General features: G+C 39.1%; 1 protein-coding gene across 6 annotated transcripts in view; it reads right to left on the bottom strand.

The window, feature by feature from the left end:
- RPS6KA2 (ribosomal protein S6 kinase A2) overlaps positions 1-19,653 on the bottom strand; it is a 275,385-nt gene that overhangs the window by 35,114 nt on the left and 220,618 nt on the right. For all 6 annotated transcript variants that reach the window (XM_068185217.1, XM_068185218.1, XM_068185221.1 and 3 more), the window contains 3 exons: positions 15,475-15,545; positions 14,540-14,628; positions 7,661-7,725 (listed from right to left, as the gene is read on the bottom strand). In XM_068185217.1, coding sequence (XP_068041318.1) covers positions 7,661-7,725; positions 14,540-14,628; positions 15,475-15,545 — 225 coding nt within the window. The remainder of the gene's footprint in view (positions 1-7,660; positions 7,726-14,539; positions 14,629-15,474; positions 15,546-19,653) is intronic.

Below are 19,653 nucleotides of genomic sequence, written 5' to 3'. Positions count from 1 at the left end.
CTCCATGTTATCCTCGCTGGACTGACAGACAAGGATGACGTAGCTGTGGTTCTGGCTCTTGCTTAACCGCTCGGCTTAAAATCTGTGCCCTGGATGGTCCCCGCACATTTTAGCTACTGGAATCATGAATATAAACACAAATGTTCCTGGCAAAAAATTTAGCCCATAGGCTGGAACAGTATTCCAAGCTGGGGCATCTGGAAATTCACTGGTTTAAGGGCAGGACTGGAATGTGCAATGGTAAGACCAGGAAGCAGGGTAACTTCAGCAGTACAGCAATGGCAATCAGTACAAAGAATTGCTAGGAAGCCATGACTGCTTTAGCATTTATTGTTTGTCAAGAACCAGCAATGTGTTTGACATGCTGCCAGACTTAGCTGAGCAACAGGCTTGGCTGCCTGGTCCTTACAACCTAAACAAGAGACTTGTTCTTTTAGCATATCTGGTAAAAGGGAAGGGGATTTACAGCTGATGATTACATGAAATTCCCACCAAAAATGCTAGGGAGAAAGCACTGTGGATGGGTGGGCAATCACACTGAAGCTCTACATGTGGCTTGAACTGAGGAACAAAACAAAGAAAAAACATAAGGAAGACAGGAAGGTATATAACAGGTAAGTACTTCTAGGTGTGCGAGTTTCTGCTGGTGACTGAGGAGTCATGTAGGGAATCACCTAGGTAACACGCACCATAAGTTCATCCTAATATTTCCTGCCTTTGTTATGAGGGACTTTGTGGCCTTTTTACTCATTGTCAGAGATCTTTAAGAAATTGCTACCCCATGCTCCATTGCAAGCATTCCCACAAACACAGACAAGCACACTGAGGTGAGGATGTCTGGATCTGATCCAAAGCTTGTAGAGGTTAATGGAAAGAGCCCCATTGATTTCAGCCATCTCTGCATCATCTCTGCCTGAAACGGCCAATACTGAACATCATGCTGATGGCAGCATGGGGAACAGAGCTCCAGTTTGACTCCCTGCCCCGTGTTGCAGCCCCTTTCTAGAAATGCTTTTGTTCTCAGGTTTCAAAGGGCTGAATTAGTTGCCACAGACAGTTCCCCATAATTAACATATCTGAGCATAAATACAGCATTTAATGCAATCTTTCAAGTCATGATAAGAACTGGAGAGTTCAACTTTATGACTGTTTGCAATATGTATTTTTAGGTTAGCTCCTAAAACAACTTCCTAATGAGCTGACTTTTCAAAATGTTTAATGGACATTACTAAATGCTTGTCCATCTTCCTGCGTGCAGGAAGATTCTTTTTATCTGTGTGTTTTCTGGGGAATTAACTTTTGTAATACAAAGCATGTGGTCAACTCTAAGATATACACATCACCATAGTTTGAATTTGATTTTGCATAAAGGTTCATGATTTTGCATAAATAAAGGTTCTTGAAGGAGAACATTCTGTAGCATAGTATTAACCTTAACATGAAAGATATATTTGTGGTTGAGTTATGATTCCTTGGGAAAGTGAAACAGTGAGGCTGGAAAAGACTCTGCAATAATTAATGGCCATTTTACCAAAAAGTTCCTGCTTGCGTAAAACTGCTCCATATCTTCAGAGAGGAAAGGAGATGAATAACTGCTGTGAGCCACAATGGAAAGCCAGTCTTCCAAATAATTAAAAGCCAATTGCAATCTTACGCAGGAAGTGTCACTCATCAACTGAACAGTATCAACCTAGTAATTAGCATACATCTTTTTCTGTCTGCACAGAACTTTGCAAGAGAACTCAGCACCTGCTGAAGGTTTTTCTGTTGCTAGGATTTCACCTTGAGAAAGCTATTTGCTTCCCAGCTTCCCTTTATTTCTCTTAATTCACAACTGCAAAGCTTCTACTGCAGAAAGCAATATGGTCACATGCACATGCTTCTTCATGGAATTAACTACACAGCTCATCCTGTGAGGTCCAAAAGTTGGAAAATGTTTCAGAGCTGTACATCATTCAGGAACTGCACTCTCTTTTCATTATCGTAACCGTATTCTCCCTGGCCTCTTAATTCCTTCCCCCATCTGTAGTTTCTTAAGTGCTGCTGGAGCTACATTTGTATTTTGAATCCCGAACCCACATCCTCCACTGCTAGGGAGGGATTTAAGATTCATCTTGAGTCACATGCCACCAAAAGATTTATAATCACAAATTTGCTTTCTGGGAGGGGATGGAAACAAAGAAGTTGCCTGTGTGAGTGAAAGGTACTCCCTTTGAGCACAACCCTGATGACTCCCTTTTCCATTTCCTTACCCACTTATGACAAAAATTAGACAACAGAACAGCAAAAGGTAAACTGCCTAAACATTTTTCCCCCTCAAGCTCTAGAATAGGGTAACTAAATGAAATCATTGAGGACCACGAAAAGCAGAGTAGCATCATCTATGGACTTCTCCATCCAACACTGGCTCCAGTTCTCTGAGTGAGCCACTACCACCCAAGCCAAATCATTAAACTACAGGGCAGCCCAACACAATTAAACAAAAAGGCCTGCTGCGGGCAGAACACCTCTTCCTTTAAAAACCTGCATCCTCCTGTAGACTGCAAAACTCAACGTGGCACAAGCTGATCTAAAAAATAGTAAGAATCACAGGTGTTGCTTTGTATACACAAAGAGAGAGAATCTCCTGGAGGATTTGAGATCCTTCTGGATTTTTCAAGAATATTTGTAATTTTAGGAAATGTATGAATATATTATCTGTTACCACGGTCCCCAAATTATTCAGGAATGATGTATCTTGACCATGACCTCTTCTGGCAGAAAACAACCAGAGTAGGAAATGACAGCCAGTTAAATTTCAAATCTTGCATTTGACTATTTCTATCAGACTGTCCATAACTTCAGGTGAAGTTTAAGAAGTTATGTACTTTCTAAGTCATGGTAATCTTAGTGCTGTATGCAAAAGTTACAGTGAGTTCCATTATCTGCTTAAATGGGAACAGGGTCCCAGTTTTCCTGGTTTAAATTCCAGTTTTGATATCCAAATTTTTCTTTTGGGGCATCTTATTAGGCACTTAAAATGGACTTTGGATACCACAGTGATAACTGCAGCATTTAAATTTCAGTCTGTGTACTTAGAATCATTATATGTTTGTTATCTTGCACAGGTATAAGAAGCTGAGGATTTTTTTTCTTCCACATTGTTCCCATATCCATAAAGGAGAATTGCACTCCTTAGCCCTTAATGTTTTAATGAGAATACTATTTATTTCTCTTTCCCAGTAAAGAATAAACTCCCACATTCCATCACCATTTTTTTAAACTGGCCACAGCATTGACTCAGCATAGAAAAATGTGACTGACAGGTATGAAGAATCACTGCATAACACACAGTGTTGTGGGGTCCAGAGGCTGAGCGGAGGGAGTGCATGATCCACAGAACAAGGCAGATGGCCTCCATGAAAACAGTGATTTAGATATTCACACCTGGACACAAATCCATGCTTCTGACCACTTATCAACCCCTCATGTCCTCCTGAGACTTTCATAATAAGTACCTATGAATTAACTAGAAACCATTTCTATAGCAGTTTAAGAAACTACAAGCTTCTACAGACTTTCCTTCTGATTTCAGACAAAAACATTTTTATTTGAAATAACTAATTTTCATCCAAGTGGCACTGACCTTTTCTAACAATATGTTGCCACATCCCTAGTATGACCTTCATCTGAACACGTCCTCAGCTGGAACTTCAGTAATACCTGAGAGAGACTAATAATACAATGTTGCAACACTGTGTTTCCTTCTCTTCTTATTTATGAGTACTTAATTTTTCATCATCTTTGAAAAAACACACTGCTAAAAACCCCAGAGATGTAAATGCTCTGTACATATGCCTGACAAATATCAAGAAAAAGAAAATGGTTTAATTTCATTAAAAATTATTTAGTCATTTCCTGAACTGAGCTTCTTTGATGAAGAATTGAATTATTCCTTAGACACCTTCTAGAAATAGAAAGATGATACCCTCCACAGTGGTGCACTTGTAGTGTGTGAATAAAATCTCTTGATACATATACCTGTCATGGCAAATCCAATAAGCAGACAAAAGGATGAACTACATTCTTTAATGTTTGTCCTCGCCTAGATTAATGACTCAGTGTTATTGCCTACAAATGACAGAAAAGCTAGCAAAATTCAGACCCTAGGATTAATTTTTTGCTGTTGGTAAAATCGGCAATAAAATAATTTAGTTTCAGTTCAGTTTGATCTCTGATTAATATTAAAGGAAAAAGAACTGGAATCCACTTTCTTCCCATTCCTTTCCTCAGTTGTATTTGGCAGTTCATTTTCCAGCATGTCATTTGCTCTAGTTCTAATTTAGTCTGTCATCCAAACAAAAACTACTGTTTATAGCCCACTCCTCCAACAGCAGTCTGCAAAAAGGGATTGCATTTTTCATTTTCAATGAAAAGCCAGAAATTCATTATGCATGACCTGGAAAGAAGAAACAGTAGTAAAAAATCAGGAACGAGACTGTACTTTCTCAGAGCCAATGACTTAAATTATTTGAGGTCAACTTGTTTTGGGTCTGCTTGTCTTCAGAAGAAAAGGAGGTGCAAGGTTAATGAGCAGGTAAAACTGTCAAGGAGCTGGACATCTAATCTCTCTCCTGAGCATCCCAGCCTTGATCATGAAAGACAGTCCATTCATTTAACAACAGATCTATTGAATTTACGTCGTGGTGCCTGCTAAATGCCTCAGAGCAGCCAGACTGATATTTGCAGAAACCTCCAGCTATTTTTCACTCTGAAACGTGGGAACTTAGGGCTTTGTTACAGGGTAACAGCTGTAAAAATATGAGTCTTAGAAAGTCTCATGCCACCATTTAAGTCTGGGCAAAAAACTCTGTGTCAGATTGTCTACAGCTCATTTAGTGCAGAAGTTAGCCAGAAGTTAAACCTAAGGTGGCTGGCAATTTTGCTGAAGGATGGCACCCTGGAACACAGGAATGGCTTCTGGGAGGAGGAGGGTTCCCTGGCCACACTGAAGTTTTCCAGGATTGCCCTTAGTGCCTCTGCATGCAGTGGTCACATGGTACCAGCACGCTGTGCTTGGCAGCAGCATCTGCACCATCATGACAGGGGCTGTTCCTGCACTGCGTGTGCTGTTTCCACTGGGTGTTCATCCAAACCAGACATTATATCTGGTTGTGTCTGTTTGAAGACAGTAAAAGATGGGAAATGACTGCCCCAACAGGTAAACACTTCAGGGACAGAGCAAATAACCAGCTCCAATCCAAACACCAAGGGAACAGCTCTGAAAATACTGTGAAAGGAAAGCCCGAGTCACAGGGTTCCATTTGCAGTTCTAGTACCACTGCAACACCAAGACTTCACACATGACTTAGAAGGAAAAAGCTAACTCATTTCTGCTTCGAATCTGTCTTTAAAATTAGATGATGCAACTTGGTGCTTTGTTCCTGGTTATCATGTCTCTCTTGTAGGAAAAATCATGCTTAAAAGCAAACCTGTTTCACACTGCATTTCTAGGAGATACTAACCCATTCTTACCCTTCATGATAAGGGAGCTTTTGATGGAGCATTTTTTTACTATAGTTGCTGAAATTTTCTGTGCTGTCAGTCACAGCAGTCCTGTCTATCATAGCTGCTAAGGTAGCACAGAAGTTCTCCAAAAGAGCTTGCCTCTTGCTCTCTGAGGTCTTTATATTGCCAAGGCATAAAGTAAATCACCATTTCTGTTCCATCTCAACAGTGCCGTTTGCTGACTGTCTGCAAACTGATGTGGGAGATTCTGTATAGACTATGGGAGAATAAAATGAGGGCACCAGGGACTCTTCTCCTCCAGTTGTACAGAGATCAGTGCTATAGATGGAAACATCCATGTCTGTTCTCTGACCCTGTTCTGTTTCTGCACATGGAGAACATGTTAACAACTGGTTGGATGATTACTGAGAGTCAAAGTTCTGGCTTCAGCTCAGGGCCAGGCTCACACTGCGCTGAAATACATACAGTACTGCAGCTGCTGGAACAAGATAAGCCTTCCAAGATCTCCTTGAGTGATTTAAAATTAGGATAAAATGAGGAAATATATTACAAAGATGATAGCTGATCGGTGTAATGGTGATCTGTCTCCGAGAGAGTGCAATAAGCACTAATTATGTTGGATTAAAATGGATTTTAACAGCTATATTTCACAGCAGAGTTAGAGGGCTTGATAACACATCAAAAGGCAATTAAATCTACCTTCCTCTCTAGCCCCAAGGCATGTTCAAGCATACCTATCTTCTTTGTGGTAGATATTTCCCTGTCCGTAAGAGCTTTTTCAAATGATGCAGGACAATAGAGTTTCCTTAGGACAAGCATGAAATTGCTCCCTAAAGAACAGAGTTTGAAACAATCAACAATTATCACGACAGAAGGTGGTCTTCAGTATTCTCATGGGACAGAGCTGACTTTTCTGAAAATCTTTCCAAGATGCAGAGCCTCATTTATTTATGAGTTAGCGAGCTGCTCCCCTAACAAACACAGAGGAAAAGCCCTCTCACTGTTACAGTGCTTCTTATCACATCAAGATGTAGTTATCTGACCTATATTTTGATTGCAAAGCTGAGGACTGTGGAGATATTGGGGGAAATATAGAAAATAATGTTATTGTTATTGATATTAATATTAACATTTAATAATTATCAAAATCGTCAACAACCTAAGTCTTTTGATTCTCTGTTTTTTAAATTCTCCCTTACTGTTTTCATAAATGTAAAGTCTTCATACAGAATCTCATGATTAGTAAGAAGCAGAAAAGGAAAGACACTGTGGACTCTACAACTTAGTTAATGGCTCTAAAAGTCAGCTGGACTATAAAGGAAAGTCTCAAAACCCACCTTCATTAATTATGTTTAATATGTTTATGAGTCATGACAACTCTTCAACGTGCAACCCAAATTAGATTTTTCTAATGAGTTTATCAAAAATAAATGGCTTTGTGGGCATTTCAAAGGCTACCTGGGCACCATGAAATGTTCTCTCACGGAGGAATTAGCTTTACTGCAAAGTCCTGGGCAGCAGTTTGAGAATGGCTCTGTCACATAGATTCACAGTTTTACCAGAATTTCTGGTAAGAACTGCATCAGTGTTACCTGTTGTACTAGCACTCATGAGTGAATGCATTAAATACTGAAGAGACACAATAGCATGACACAAGTCAGATAAAATTAAACTAGAAAATGCTAGGGGATGTGGCAAACAGCAGCTCTGATGCACTGGCAGATGTCCAGATCAAGAATGAAAAATGTTTGCCTTCAGGTTTGTCTAAGAATAAGTTAATTTGAACAATTACGATGCTGAAAATGTGAGATTTAACCTCTTACGAGTCTAAATCAAATACTCAGATAATCTGCACCACCACCTTTATGACCTGTACCTGACAGCAATAAAATAAATCCTTGTTTACCATTCTGTTAATCACATCTGACATGTCTTACTTGAATAATGTTTAATTTGATCAACTGTTCCAATTTTGAGTACTGAAGCCAACATGCATGCAAGAGAGACAGAAGCACCCACTGAAAAGGCTCTAACTCCTCTGTGTTAGACAAGTTAGGCTCACTATGTTAAGAGAAAGTAATCCTTTTCCTAAGCATGGCAAGTTTGTCTTCAAAAAATGTAGCTAAAAATAAAATAATGCTGCTCCACTTACATTCCAGTCTATAGTAATAAAGAAAGGGTGACGCTTAATTTCTTCCACTCCATCAAATCCAGCACCTGAGAAGAGAATGAAAGAATCAAAATGACGTCATGCTTATAAGAGAGCTGCCTGATGTCTCTTATCCACTCTCCCTCCTTATCCCCACTTTTCTTCTGACAAAGTGGAGTCCTCATCTAAATGGTTCTAGTCAAGAAATTCTGAATGGTGCAAGTGCCATCACAGTATAAACTGACGAAGATACAGACAAGAGCACTTCATTAAGGAGACTGATTCCAAGAATCTTTTATTTTTCTCTAATTGAGGCTGCTGCCAAGGCTTTGGGTGAGACAGGGGATTTCAGCCACAGCAGAGGGCATGCATCAGCAAGGTCAGGAAAGGCCCCAGGATATCCTGATACTCTGACAAGGCTCCACCACTGGCAGTTTTTCTATCCACACTGACTTTTAGATCTTGACTAGCTACTGCTCTCCACTGGCACAGAAAGCTGCACTACAGGCATGTATAGACTCAAAATGCCAAAATGCTCCAAAATGTTTTGAGGTAAGCCAGGGTTTTAGCTCCCTGCCTTCACATACTGTCTTCAAATTCCTGTGAGTACCAAAATCATCACTCTCAGTGTTATGTTTCCTTCACTATTAAATTTCTGTTACATTACTGCAGGAAATTGTGGCAAAGTCATCTGAGATCTGGTAACGAATCAAATTCCTTCATCACTTTTGCCTTATGTTTTCACTGAATATTGACTTTTATTCTTTCAGCTCAATTTATTTGCTTCAGAGCTATCACAGAACTAAACCGGTATTCAGTAATAATTAAAAGAACTGTCAGAGAGGATTTAGAATGCAATTTTTGGGTTTGATTTGACCTTATTATTAGCACCTTTCATTTTCATTTCAAGGAGAATTAAACTCTGGAAGCAAAGGCTTTGCACTGCAATTCTGGAATCAGTTCCTGAAGGGTACCCAGCCTATTTCTTCTCAAGCATGCTGAGCAACCTTGATTCTCAAAAGGATTTGGGATTCCAAAGCACCTTGCAAGGGGCACTCAGCAGCTCAGAGGACTCAGCTTTTTATACATGCAATATTTGTACTTTGGGAAGATTAACATTACAAGCATCTTTACAAAGGCTTGTCAATTGAAACTTTGGTAAAATGTGATGTTTGCTCTCCTTGTGTACAAGACCGTTATGGATGTTTATCAAAATGCAATGATCAGGAACTGCTTCCTACAACCTGCTTAACACTCACTGATGAATGGATATGGGAAGCAAACACTCTGTAAACATAACATGCAGGATTGTCTGTCAGGCCTGCTGGAAAACAGCAGAGAGGGATGATCTCTTGATTAATTCCCCATCCCGGTAATCTTTCAGTATAGGCAAGTGATGCCCATGAGCGCGAACAATCCTAGCCTGCAATACAAAATTATGCACTCAGAGGTGACCAGTCCTGCTGAGGAGTCTGTGAGTTATGACAGACAGACATTTCTAGGCAAACGCAACATGAAATCAAACCTTAGAAAAAGAGGACAAAAGGGACAACATCATTGCACTGCCACTGTGTAAGTCTGTTGCATTTCTGCAACTGAAGTATGGATTGTAGCTAGCTGACACACTCCCCTGTATAATGGTGTACTGATTAAAGTTAGGAAGAATCAAAGAAGGCCAACAAGTAATATAATGGAATGACTGAGTAAGTCAGGACTTTTCAGCCTGGAAACAGATGACCAAGGAAGTATAAAATAGATCACTAAATGATGCCAACAGGAATGAGGAGATGTTTCCTCAGGAAACACAGTTTTGTGATGTGGAATTTCTTGGAAAAGATGATGTGGCACAAAATACTTATATGGGTTCATGGGGAGGCCAGGAAAGTCTGTTGAAAAGAATCTGTTGAAGATTACTTCATTGACAAACCACAAGAGGCTCAGGAAACCCCTTGCTTGACCTTAAAGCAGGAATAGGGTAGGAGAAAATTTGGGTGAAGCAACACATATGTTTATCCTGTTCTTACATATCCCTAGGCAGTTGTTTTTGGTCCATGGGTATTGAACAAGAAAATAATAAGTCTTTGAATAGGACTTGTTCTATTATTTCCCTAGCATATTTTTGTTCAATGCAGAGTCTGAAGTCTGCAAGTTTCCCTTGGCTGATTCATTCTGATTTTAGCAATGCCAACAGAACACAAAACCAACAGAGTTATTCTGAAGAGAATTACATTAAGCAAATCTTCAGAGAAGAAGTATCTGTGAAAAATGCTTTGAGTTGAGTGGTGGTGATTGGAAACTGCAACATGCAGTAAATGTCCCATACAACATCAGGATGAAACCCAAATGCCAGACTGATTTTGCAGGACTGGGATAAATGCTCGGACACTGTAAGACACTAGTAGCATATCCTAGACTGAGGATAATTGCTAATGGATTCAATTTTCTCTGCTCTGCCCTTTCCCTACCGCTTCTGTTTTCCTCTTGCTTAGCCTAATGGATATGTCATTGTGTGTTGGGAATGACATGCTTTTTTCAGGTAATCTCTTTGAAAGCCATAATTTTTGCTACTGTTGTTCTTCCTTTTCCCACAAACTTACAGACATAAGGACCAAGAAAAAAAAGTCCACCCACAGCTACTTCTTTTAGTGGGGGCTGCAGTGTTTAGTAAGAAATGCAAGCATGCAGTTGAGGCAGGCATTTGTTTGAAAAAGTTTCATTTCCCAGCAGGGGCCACCTCAGCTCCGGCACAGAAGGAATATGTTGTAAAGTGCAAGGGCTTAATATATTAAAGAGATTTAAGATGGTAATAGCCTCTTTTTGCAGGGAGTTGCTAATTTCCAATTCTTAGCAACTGATTTTATGCTATGGAGAAGGTTCAGCACTTCAGTTTTTATTCCCTGACCCTCCCTGCCATGAAAATTGCTGGTGTGGCCCACAACCCCTTCCTGGATTGTGTGCTGTGGCTGCAGGCAGCAGCATATGGCCTGGTCCTCTCCTCAGCTGGAGAAGGGGAGCGCCCCAAGGGTGCATTCAGAACCAGCTCTGGGAACCAGGAGGACAGCCCAGACCTCACTGCAAAAGTCCTCAGGACACATTAGGCATCAGTGCTTATGGTCTCTCTGGATTTGCTCAGCATGTTTCAGCCACTTATCTACCACCTGCAAATCTACAGGGGTACTGAGAAAATGTGCTTTCATGGAGAAAAGAAAAGCACTGCAGAGATTGTGACTGGAAAGGCCTGCAGCATGGGGATGGACATTTCTTGGCATAGAGATGGCTATTCAGCAAACATCTAAAGCACAGCACACAGCTGCGCAACACTGCACGACCACAAACTTTTCACCTTCCTCAAAGTTTCTAGTGAGTTTGGGTTTTTAAACTTCACTTCAACTTCAATTTGGCAATAAGACCTATCAGTCAAGAATAATCAGCACAATCAAACCTACTGCCTGCAAATATTCTTATGTGCCATCCAGTCCCCTGAGGGTCCGAGAAGATAAATAATTCTTTCAGATCAAATTGCCAGTTTAAACACATTATAGAGTGCATTTATATAAAAGCAGCCTCACATTACTAAGTGAGAACTTAATTATTTAAGTTTTATGCCTGCAATAAAAATGCCTGCAAACAGTAAGAGTAGAATGTTTTATTTTCAATTGGTTTTGATTATTGAATCATTATGGCCAACAGGAGCCTTGAAATATTAAGGGGGAAAAAAGACCTAAGAAACCTGAAAGTTGATTACTTGGATATTCAAATTCATTAGAAGGCGTTTCTAACATCTGAGTTTCAGATAATAAAATTTTAGTGTCTCTACAGCTTCAGAATTTTTTTAGTGAGCTAGAATTTTTGAGGTATTTTTCTAAGGTTTACAAGAAAGCTTTACTGTCACTCTGACAAAGGTGAAAGCTTTTTCTGTTTAAACTTATAATTTTAAAAAGTTAAAGCCTGAAGTTTTCTATGTGCCAAAGCAGAATGTATCTTACCTGAGAACATGTGATTAAGAAAATGGTAATGATTTCCTTGGCTTTTACTCTGAGCCTATGGGCATATGCTTTTATTTTAAACTTTCTTGCCTGAGTGTCTCAATTATAAGGACCCTGGACACTTTCATACTGCTCAGCAGCACAGGGAGTTTGTTAGATAATATGTTTTTTACATAAAATATATTTTTAATATGTATTTGTTAAATCATCATGTAAAATAATAAATATTTTTTTTACCTACCTGAGAGATCCAGGTCTTAGAGCAAGTCCCTTACCTAGTTCCTGGAAATGTAACGAACTAACACTTTTATCCTAAAGTTTTACTTCTGAGTGCTTACTCCTTATTTGTCTGGGTATTCAGTTAGTTTAAGAATTTAAAATTATGCTTATCCATAATCTGAAATTGTTGTACTTAGAGCAATACTACCAAAGCAGTGCTAGGCAGACTATTTGTACAGCAAATAGGCTCAGAAAAGAACAGATAGTGCCCAAAACCAGGGATACCAAAAGAAGACTTTCCATTACTTAAAACTTTGTCACAAATATTAATATGGGCATCAGACTTAAAAATAGAAGCAGGTAAATCAGATTATTAAGTTTCTTTTCAGTCTTGTCTAACTCGCGTCAACCCTAATATTTCTTCCATTAATAATTCAAAGCTTCAAAACACAATTTCAAAGCAAAATTTCAGAATACATCATCAATCTTTACTTCTGTTTGTTAAGAGACCAAAATCAAATGGCAAAAAGCATCTTTTATCTTGCAAATGTTTAAAATTGCATTTTGGAACTAAATGCACTTTCCATATTAGCAAATTTATGAAACAATGGCTGAAATCAAGTGTTTGATCCATAATATGGTTCATTTATTTTAGCATGCTTCATTAATTTTCCAATGAATTTTCAAATTGGGATGTCTATGTCTACTTTTCTTTAAATGTTATTATTTCTTTCCCAGAAAAAGCGAAAATCCACAAGACTGAAGCAGTCCTTTTATCTACTGACTTCTGTTCAGTATTTAGGCCAACTATTCAAGCTTTTCTTCTTTTGTTATTAACAGGTTCCTTTCCATCCTCCTTTGTGCTGATTCTAAATCAGTTAAAACAGAGAATGCCTTCAGGAGCTTTCCACCATTATCCCTGAAATATTAAGATCTATTTTTTCTGATAGCCTTTTAGAATTTATTTCCTTGGACATTTGTAATATAAATAATGTCATTCTTTTTTTTTTTTTTTTTTCCTCCAAGCCTTCCCAGTATTTCAATACACCTTAGGTTTTAAAAACCTGACCCCTAGCAATTCCCCATTATTAACATATGAGGGCTAGAATTGTTTTGGCTAAAACTAAGTTTTAGTGAGCAATTAAGGACTGGTATATCCAGAAACTCCCACTGACTTCACTGGAGCTCCATTTTGGATGGATAGCAATTTTTGAGAAGCCACAAAACGAGCAGAGCAGAATAAAACCAAGAGATGGAGACAGGGAGGAAACAGCAGAAAGAGAGGTAGGGAGTGGGAAAAAGTTCATATTTGGTGCAGCACCCAATTTTTCTGAAGAGAGACTAAACCCAGAAATCCCAATACTCTATTTTTCCCTGTGTAAAACAAATTCCTTGAGAGCAATTGAAACCTGCTGAGAAAATGTGTTTTTCTACTCTCGTGTTTGCAGTATATCAGAATACAAGGCTACCATTTAGATCAAGAGGTAAAACCAATGGGAAGGCATTCCCTCTGTGGGCCATATGGGATCCCCCTGGCAGGACAGGGGCCACAGTGACATGCTGCAGTACTGGTTCCCCATTGCCACCCAGCACTGGGCTTGATTGGGTTGTCCCCACATGCCTGTAGGGAACAACAACAAAATCTGTAGTGGCAGTCATGCCATAGGCATGATCCATGACCTCATCAAATGCAGTTGATTTCTTCATAAAACCCGTACTCAAAGGTACAGTTTATCACAATCTAAACAGGATTATTAACAAAGGGTGAGGACATATTGATGCTTTAAGGTTTTAGCTTTTATATCTTTCAAATCCTATACTGCATTAGTGCAAAGGTCTAAGCTCCATATAAAGTGTAGTTAACTGTCTTCATGTTTTGGTCAGACAAAACAATCCCTTTAAGTCTGAGATCCAAAGACACAGCACAGCCTCAGGCCCCGAAAAGTATAAACAAAAGTGAATTGTGGGGAGTGAGCTGGGAGAATATGGCTTCATCACCTGAACCTGTATTTGGAGGATTAACCCCTCATATGCAAATAGACCAAACTTACACTGTCTGAAAAATTTGCGACCATTGTCCATCTTGGCTGTAGCCTCTGCAGGGCTTTTGCACTGCCCAAGGTGTATCTATTGAAAGCCTTTAAAAAAAATACCTACTTTATTCTATTAACTCTGTCTAGCCTCTTTTCTAGGTAGCCACTCCAAGGCATCAACATCAGTAAAAAGGACATGATGTATTTGGCTAATAAAGAATAAAGTCTACTGCAAGACTGCCCCTAGCTAACAGAATGAGACAGGATTGAAATGCATTTGAGAATGGGAGAGATGAAACCTGAGATTTGTAGCTAAATTATACAGATTTTAAACCGCATTTGTTTCTCAGTTCCCTATATTATCATACACAGCAGGTATCTTAAATCATTCATAAAAGCTGAGAGTTCACTCACCCTCTTTACCAAAAAAATGAAACACAAGTTAATATCATGTTTTAGATTTTGCCTGTACTCCTTACAAATTCCCTCTAGTGATGCTGAAGATTCACTGTGCTCTGGGAAGGAATGCCAAATGCCATCTAATGAAGAGGATAATCACTGGAAAAGATGAGCTGAGAGGTACAACGAACCCCCTGACACAGCAGGGAGCACATAACAAATGTGCTGATCAAACACACACATACCTAATCTGTTGGAGGGGTTCCTTTTGAAGAGCGCTCGCAGCAGGCTCTGGGCTTCTATGCTCAAAAACTGCGGCATTCCCAGCTTGGCTCTGAAAGAACACAACACTTGAAAAGAAAATAGATTTTCCAAGCTTTTTTTCCATCCCACTATGGCGGAAATAGCGGAACTGTAGTAGTCATGATGGGCAGACACATGAAATCTGTGACCAAAGGCTACCTAAGCATAGTGCAATGCAGAGTGAGAAGCTGATCTTATTCTGGTGATCTTAAGGAAGGTTTTACCACTAACTTTACTAGAGGTAGAACATATCTAATGAATCTCATAAGATTTTTGCAAGCTAAATAGGCAATTTTCCTACAGAATTTTTTCACTTTTTTAGTTTGCTGGAATAAATTTGGCAATCAAGAGGAATTTAAACATTCAAACTTAATGAAAAAAATGTATACTAAACTGCATACTATTTAAAGAGTATACAGCTTTTCTCTTGGCCATTCACTACTACATAAAAAAAAGCACTAGAAAGCAAAGCTAAGCTTCAAATACTTTTGTCTGCATTTAACGTTAAATGAATGGGACATCGCAAAGGAAAAGATTTGAAACTTGGCCACAACAAAATATAAGATGTCCTACAGAAATCTGACTCTCCCGCATTTTGTGGATACTGGCATTATCACAAAAAGTAAGATAAATTTCTTTTGTAAGGCCCTCTCAGAAATGCACTTCCTACTCCAGCACCTGTTTAGTCTGAAGGCAATTTCAGAGTTAAACACAGGCATCAGCTGTGTGTGTCTTACTAAATTCATGCCTTGCATGACTTTGGAAATTCATTATGCGCATCATTATTCTCTACTTATCAAATATTTAGGCCCTATGGAGTCTCCAAAGGGTAGAGTTAACTTACAGTTAGAAGAATGAAAGCAGTTTTGATACTCACTTGAGAATGAGTGCCATTGTCTCCTTTCTGTCTTTTCCCTGGAAGGGTAATGATCCCGTCAGCATCTCAAACTGTGGAGTAGCAACAAAATGGTAAATCAAACATGCATTGGGATGCTCTGCATAGCTGACAACATCTATCTTCTATTTCCAAGACAAGTGAAAACTAGAGGAAAAGAAATGATCCAACAGTCTGCGCTTCAATTAAAAATGGCCCAGCATGTCTGGATGACTGTTCCATTTCAGAGTTGTGCTACAAACTGTTTACATTGATATTTGTTGTCAAGTTTTGGTATGTTTGAGAAGAAGTGCCACATACGATGCTTTCTCCAGCACCTGTTGTTTTGACCAATGACCGATACTGGCAATGAGGTATTTGGCTAGAGGGACCCTTAACCTGCATGGATATGGCTCTTCTTAGGTGTTTGGCATGCTCCACCATGCAAGGAAAATGGATTTGACATGCCACTCCCCACCTTTTGACCTTTTTGAGTCAAACCACCTCTTTCATTGTGTATTTGCAACACTTAGAGATGCCTCTCTGATATTTTGCAGAAGAAACGAGACTAAACGAGACCCCACATTCTCAAGGCTTTTGAGTGTGCCTTTTCTCTTTGGTTCCTCTGTCTGTACTCAGTGATGAATCTCATAAGTGTCACATTTAACTGAACCCAAATCTCAAAGCAAAACTCAACAGTCATCATCAATTATTTGCCTATGTCAAGTGTTGAAACATCAATCAGTTATGGTTCCTTGGAGACAGATTAGTGCTTTCAGTAAATTTGACAGGAATTTCACATCTGTAAGAAGTGAAAAAAAAAAAAAAAAAAAAAGACAGAACCCCAGCTGAAGAAGCTTGCCTAACTTGGATTCAACACCAGGTCTTTCACACAGCCCTCACCATGGTGTTTTATGAGTGGCAGCTGCTTGCTCTGACTAAGGGAGGCTGAAGGCTGTGCATCACCAAATATAAAGATATCAAGAACATAATTCAGCTGGGACACAAAGGAAAACTGTGTCCATTGAGGGTAGGGTGAACTGCTACTTGTTTGTGTCTGTCACTCAGGCTTTGGATCTCTTCTGCTATAGCTAAATAATTAGTGTAATTAATTAATCTAATAATTAATACTCATTGCCATAAGTAAATACCTGCTAAGGCAGGAATGATTCTTCCATGTCTTATATAGTTGTTGTACCTTATCCCACAAGAAACCACAGTGCTCCCAGAAAGCACATTTGTGCTAAGATGGATTCCTTCATTACCAAAATTTGTGTCAGACTGCCCCACAGCCGGACCCTTCCTCTTGCCCAGATTAAATACAGCTATACCAGAAGAAAAATATAGAAAACAGAAGAAAACTAATGGTGAACCTGTGATGCTAATTTTGCGAGGAGGACAGAGATGTTTAGAAGCTGGATAACTAATCGAATATAGTTAATTTAAGGATTAACCTTCAACAAATTACTTCAAGGCACTAAAACACATAGTAGGAACAGAAATAAAACCACTTAAAAATTTATACGGCAGCCAAATATAAACAAAATTTGGAAAAAACAAATTTATTAACTTCTGCTTGGGTTAGGAGAGGCAAGAAAAGAGCTGCCTGGTAGACCTGGAGGAAAGCAGCTCGTTTTCTACAAAGAAACATAATGGGGGAGAATTTTTAAATCTGCCTAGATGACACTGGAGCTTAAATACCATTTTCAAAGTAATTCTGACTTATTAAAGCCTTAGTTCTCATAAAAGTGCTCAAATATACTGGGAATGAAGGGCAGAGAACATTGCTTCCCAGGCAGCAGCAGCAATGGTACAGATTGTACCAAACCCTCCTTGTGATTTCTAGAGCGTTTATGCTTATGGTATGTACCTAATGTTCACTTACACTTGCTCACATTACTTTGTTATTATAATAAATCTAATTTAGTGGCACCAACAATGACTGCTACGTCTCATTTAAACTGGCATAAATGGGCTTGACACTGCTGATGCAGATGATACAGATAAAAGCAACTACTTGGTCAGTGACTACGTGGGAAAGGAATGTAGTTCCCACTCACCCCAATATCCCAGGAATACCTACAAATGCACCATGACTGCAAGGGACAGAAACAAGAAAGAAGGAATTTGGAAGAAACTTAAGTTGCAGCAGGGGGAATGACTGCTCTGGAGGCTGCAGGAAACATTTACTGTGCTGCTGTAAAGGCCAGCACTTTGTTACTACATCTCCAATTGTACAGGCCTAATGTTGAGATTAATTCAAGTTCAGAAGAAATGCAGTTAACATCAATATTTAAAGTGAAAGGCAGCCATGTAAGTTAAGTGTACCAGAACTTTTAACTTTAATGAACTTAGCTAAGCAGCGTCTGGAAGAAAGGATTAGTTTCTCAACTGCACTCCTGACTGAATCTGTTGAAGGTTCAAAATGAAAGAACAAGACTGAAAAATTTTGAAATTGTTAAAGCTATCATTCCATTGCACAGTGACCTGTCTTCTTGCTTATTTTTTCAAAAAGTCAAAAATCTTACTAAATCTGAAAATGAAAACAGAAGTGAGAACATGCTGTTCACACTCTTGCACATAAATACAGAGCTGTATGGGTCACAGCAGGTTGACAAGAAGCTGAGACTAGGGGTGAATGAACTCTGCAGTATTTTTGTCTATTAAAGCAGTCCCTATAGTTTTGCTGGGGAACTCAATTTTCATTTTCTCTACTTCTCCATCTGTAGAAACCATCTGTTTGTTCCTTCCTTCCCACCAATTCACTTCCCAGGTGTTTTGGAGGGCCATCTTCTGTTAAGACTTCTGAAGGCTGTGCCTCCCTCCAACCTTGACTTCCTTTCTGTACCATAGAAAGTGCAAGAAAGGCAAATATTCTTTGTTCCAGTTCAGCTGCCTATTTAAAGAACCATAGAATTAGGCTTAATGGACCTCTGGAGTCACATAATCCCTGCTGAGGTCCCAATACACTATGCAGTGCTCCCTTTCTCTAGTTTTCAGGGCAGTCTCCAATTTCAGTAGGCAAAGCATGAGCACCTCCCAGAAGATATAGGTGTGGGAAAACCTTGGAAAAGAGTGACACATTTCCTGAGGAAATTCAGGATTCAAGAAGTGACCCAGGAAGGTTATTGGAGAAGATAATGAGTGAAAAAAAAATCCTCAGCCTGGGTAACTGCCATATGAATCTTTCTAATAGATGGAAGGAAAGCATTTTGTGCAAACTACTTCAGCCCAAGTCTGCTGAAATACCGCGAGCATAGGTTAAAACTCAGAGTTACAAAGAAACTTGAAACCATTCAGTTTTGGAAAACAGAGAGAGACACTCTCATCAGAATGGCCAGGTTGTCCTCTCAACACTTCCAGTCATTTTTCAGGTACCTGAGAACTGCTCAAGCACTCAGTTTAGTACTTGCAAAATACATTAAATATTTTTCATTGCCTGTGTGTGTGAAACATAATGAATTAGTGTTCACAAAGAGTAGAACCCCTTAACACAACAACAAGCATAAATATTCAAAATAATGTTCATGAAGACCATCTCTTGCACTGGGAATAAAAAACGTGTTATAATGGGATTTTGTAAAAGAAGATTGTTACTTTGATGTTTTTCATTGATTTTTCCAATGTCACAAAATTAGTATAGAGCTGAATACTTTGGATACCAAAGGGACATCTTCTTTTCTTGTGAAAAACTACTTGCTGACACATATGAACAAATTTTTTCTTGTTTGGGACTGCTACCAAGTCATCACAGCCATTTCTGTAATTATATTCCCCTCTCTGCTCACATGACTCTCAAAGGTGTACAGTGTTTTTTTCCTGAACTGAAAGAGACACAACTTTCATAAGGTCTGTGACCTTGTAAATCAGCTGGTAGGATGAACTACAAAAGCACTGCTTTGTGAGGCCTTCCAAGAGGTTTGCACATGTTAGATCAGGCAGACCAGTTTATCTGGGCTTCAGAGATGGCAGTGTGGGCATCAAAACTCTTGTAGTGGAGCTGAAAAGATATTTCATACACAACTTTTTAACCATGTAGGCCAAACACTTGTACATGAAGATCTCTTGATACAAAGCTTTTGCAGAGCATATCCTACCCAAAACCTCCAATGCAGTGAGCAAGATACAGAAAGGTAGAAAAGGAAAACTGTCTGGTCATGATAAACCACATAATTTCACCAG

The sequence above is a fragment of the Anomalospiza imberbis genome, chromosome 3 (genome assembly GCF_031753505.1).
Source record: "Anomalospiza imberbis isolate Cuckoo-Finch-1a 21T00152 chromosome 3, ASM3175350v1, whole genome shotgun sequence".
In the NCBI taxonomy this organism is placed as follows: Eukaryota; Metazoa; Chordata; class Aves; order Passeriformes; family Viduidae; genus Anomalospiza; species Anomalospiza imberbis.
Note: the sequence above shows the minus strand (reverse complement) of the source record. Positions and strands in the feature narration are given on the sequence as shown.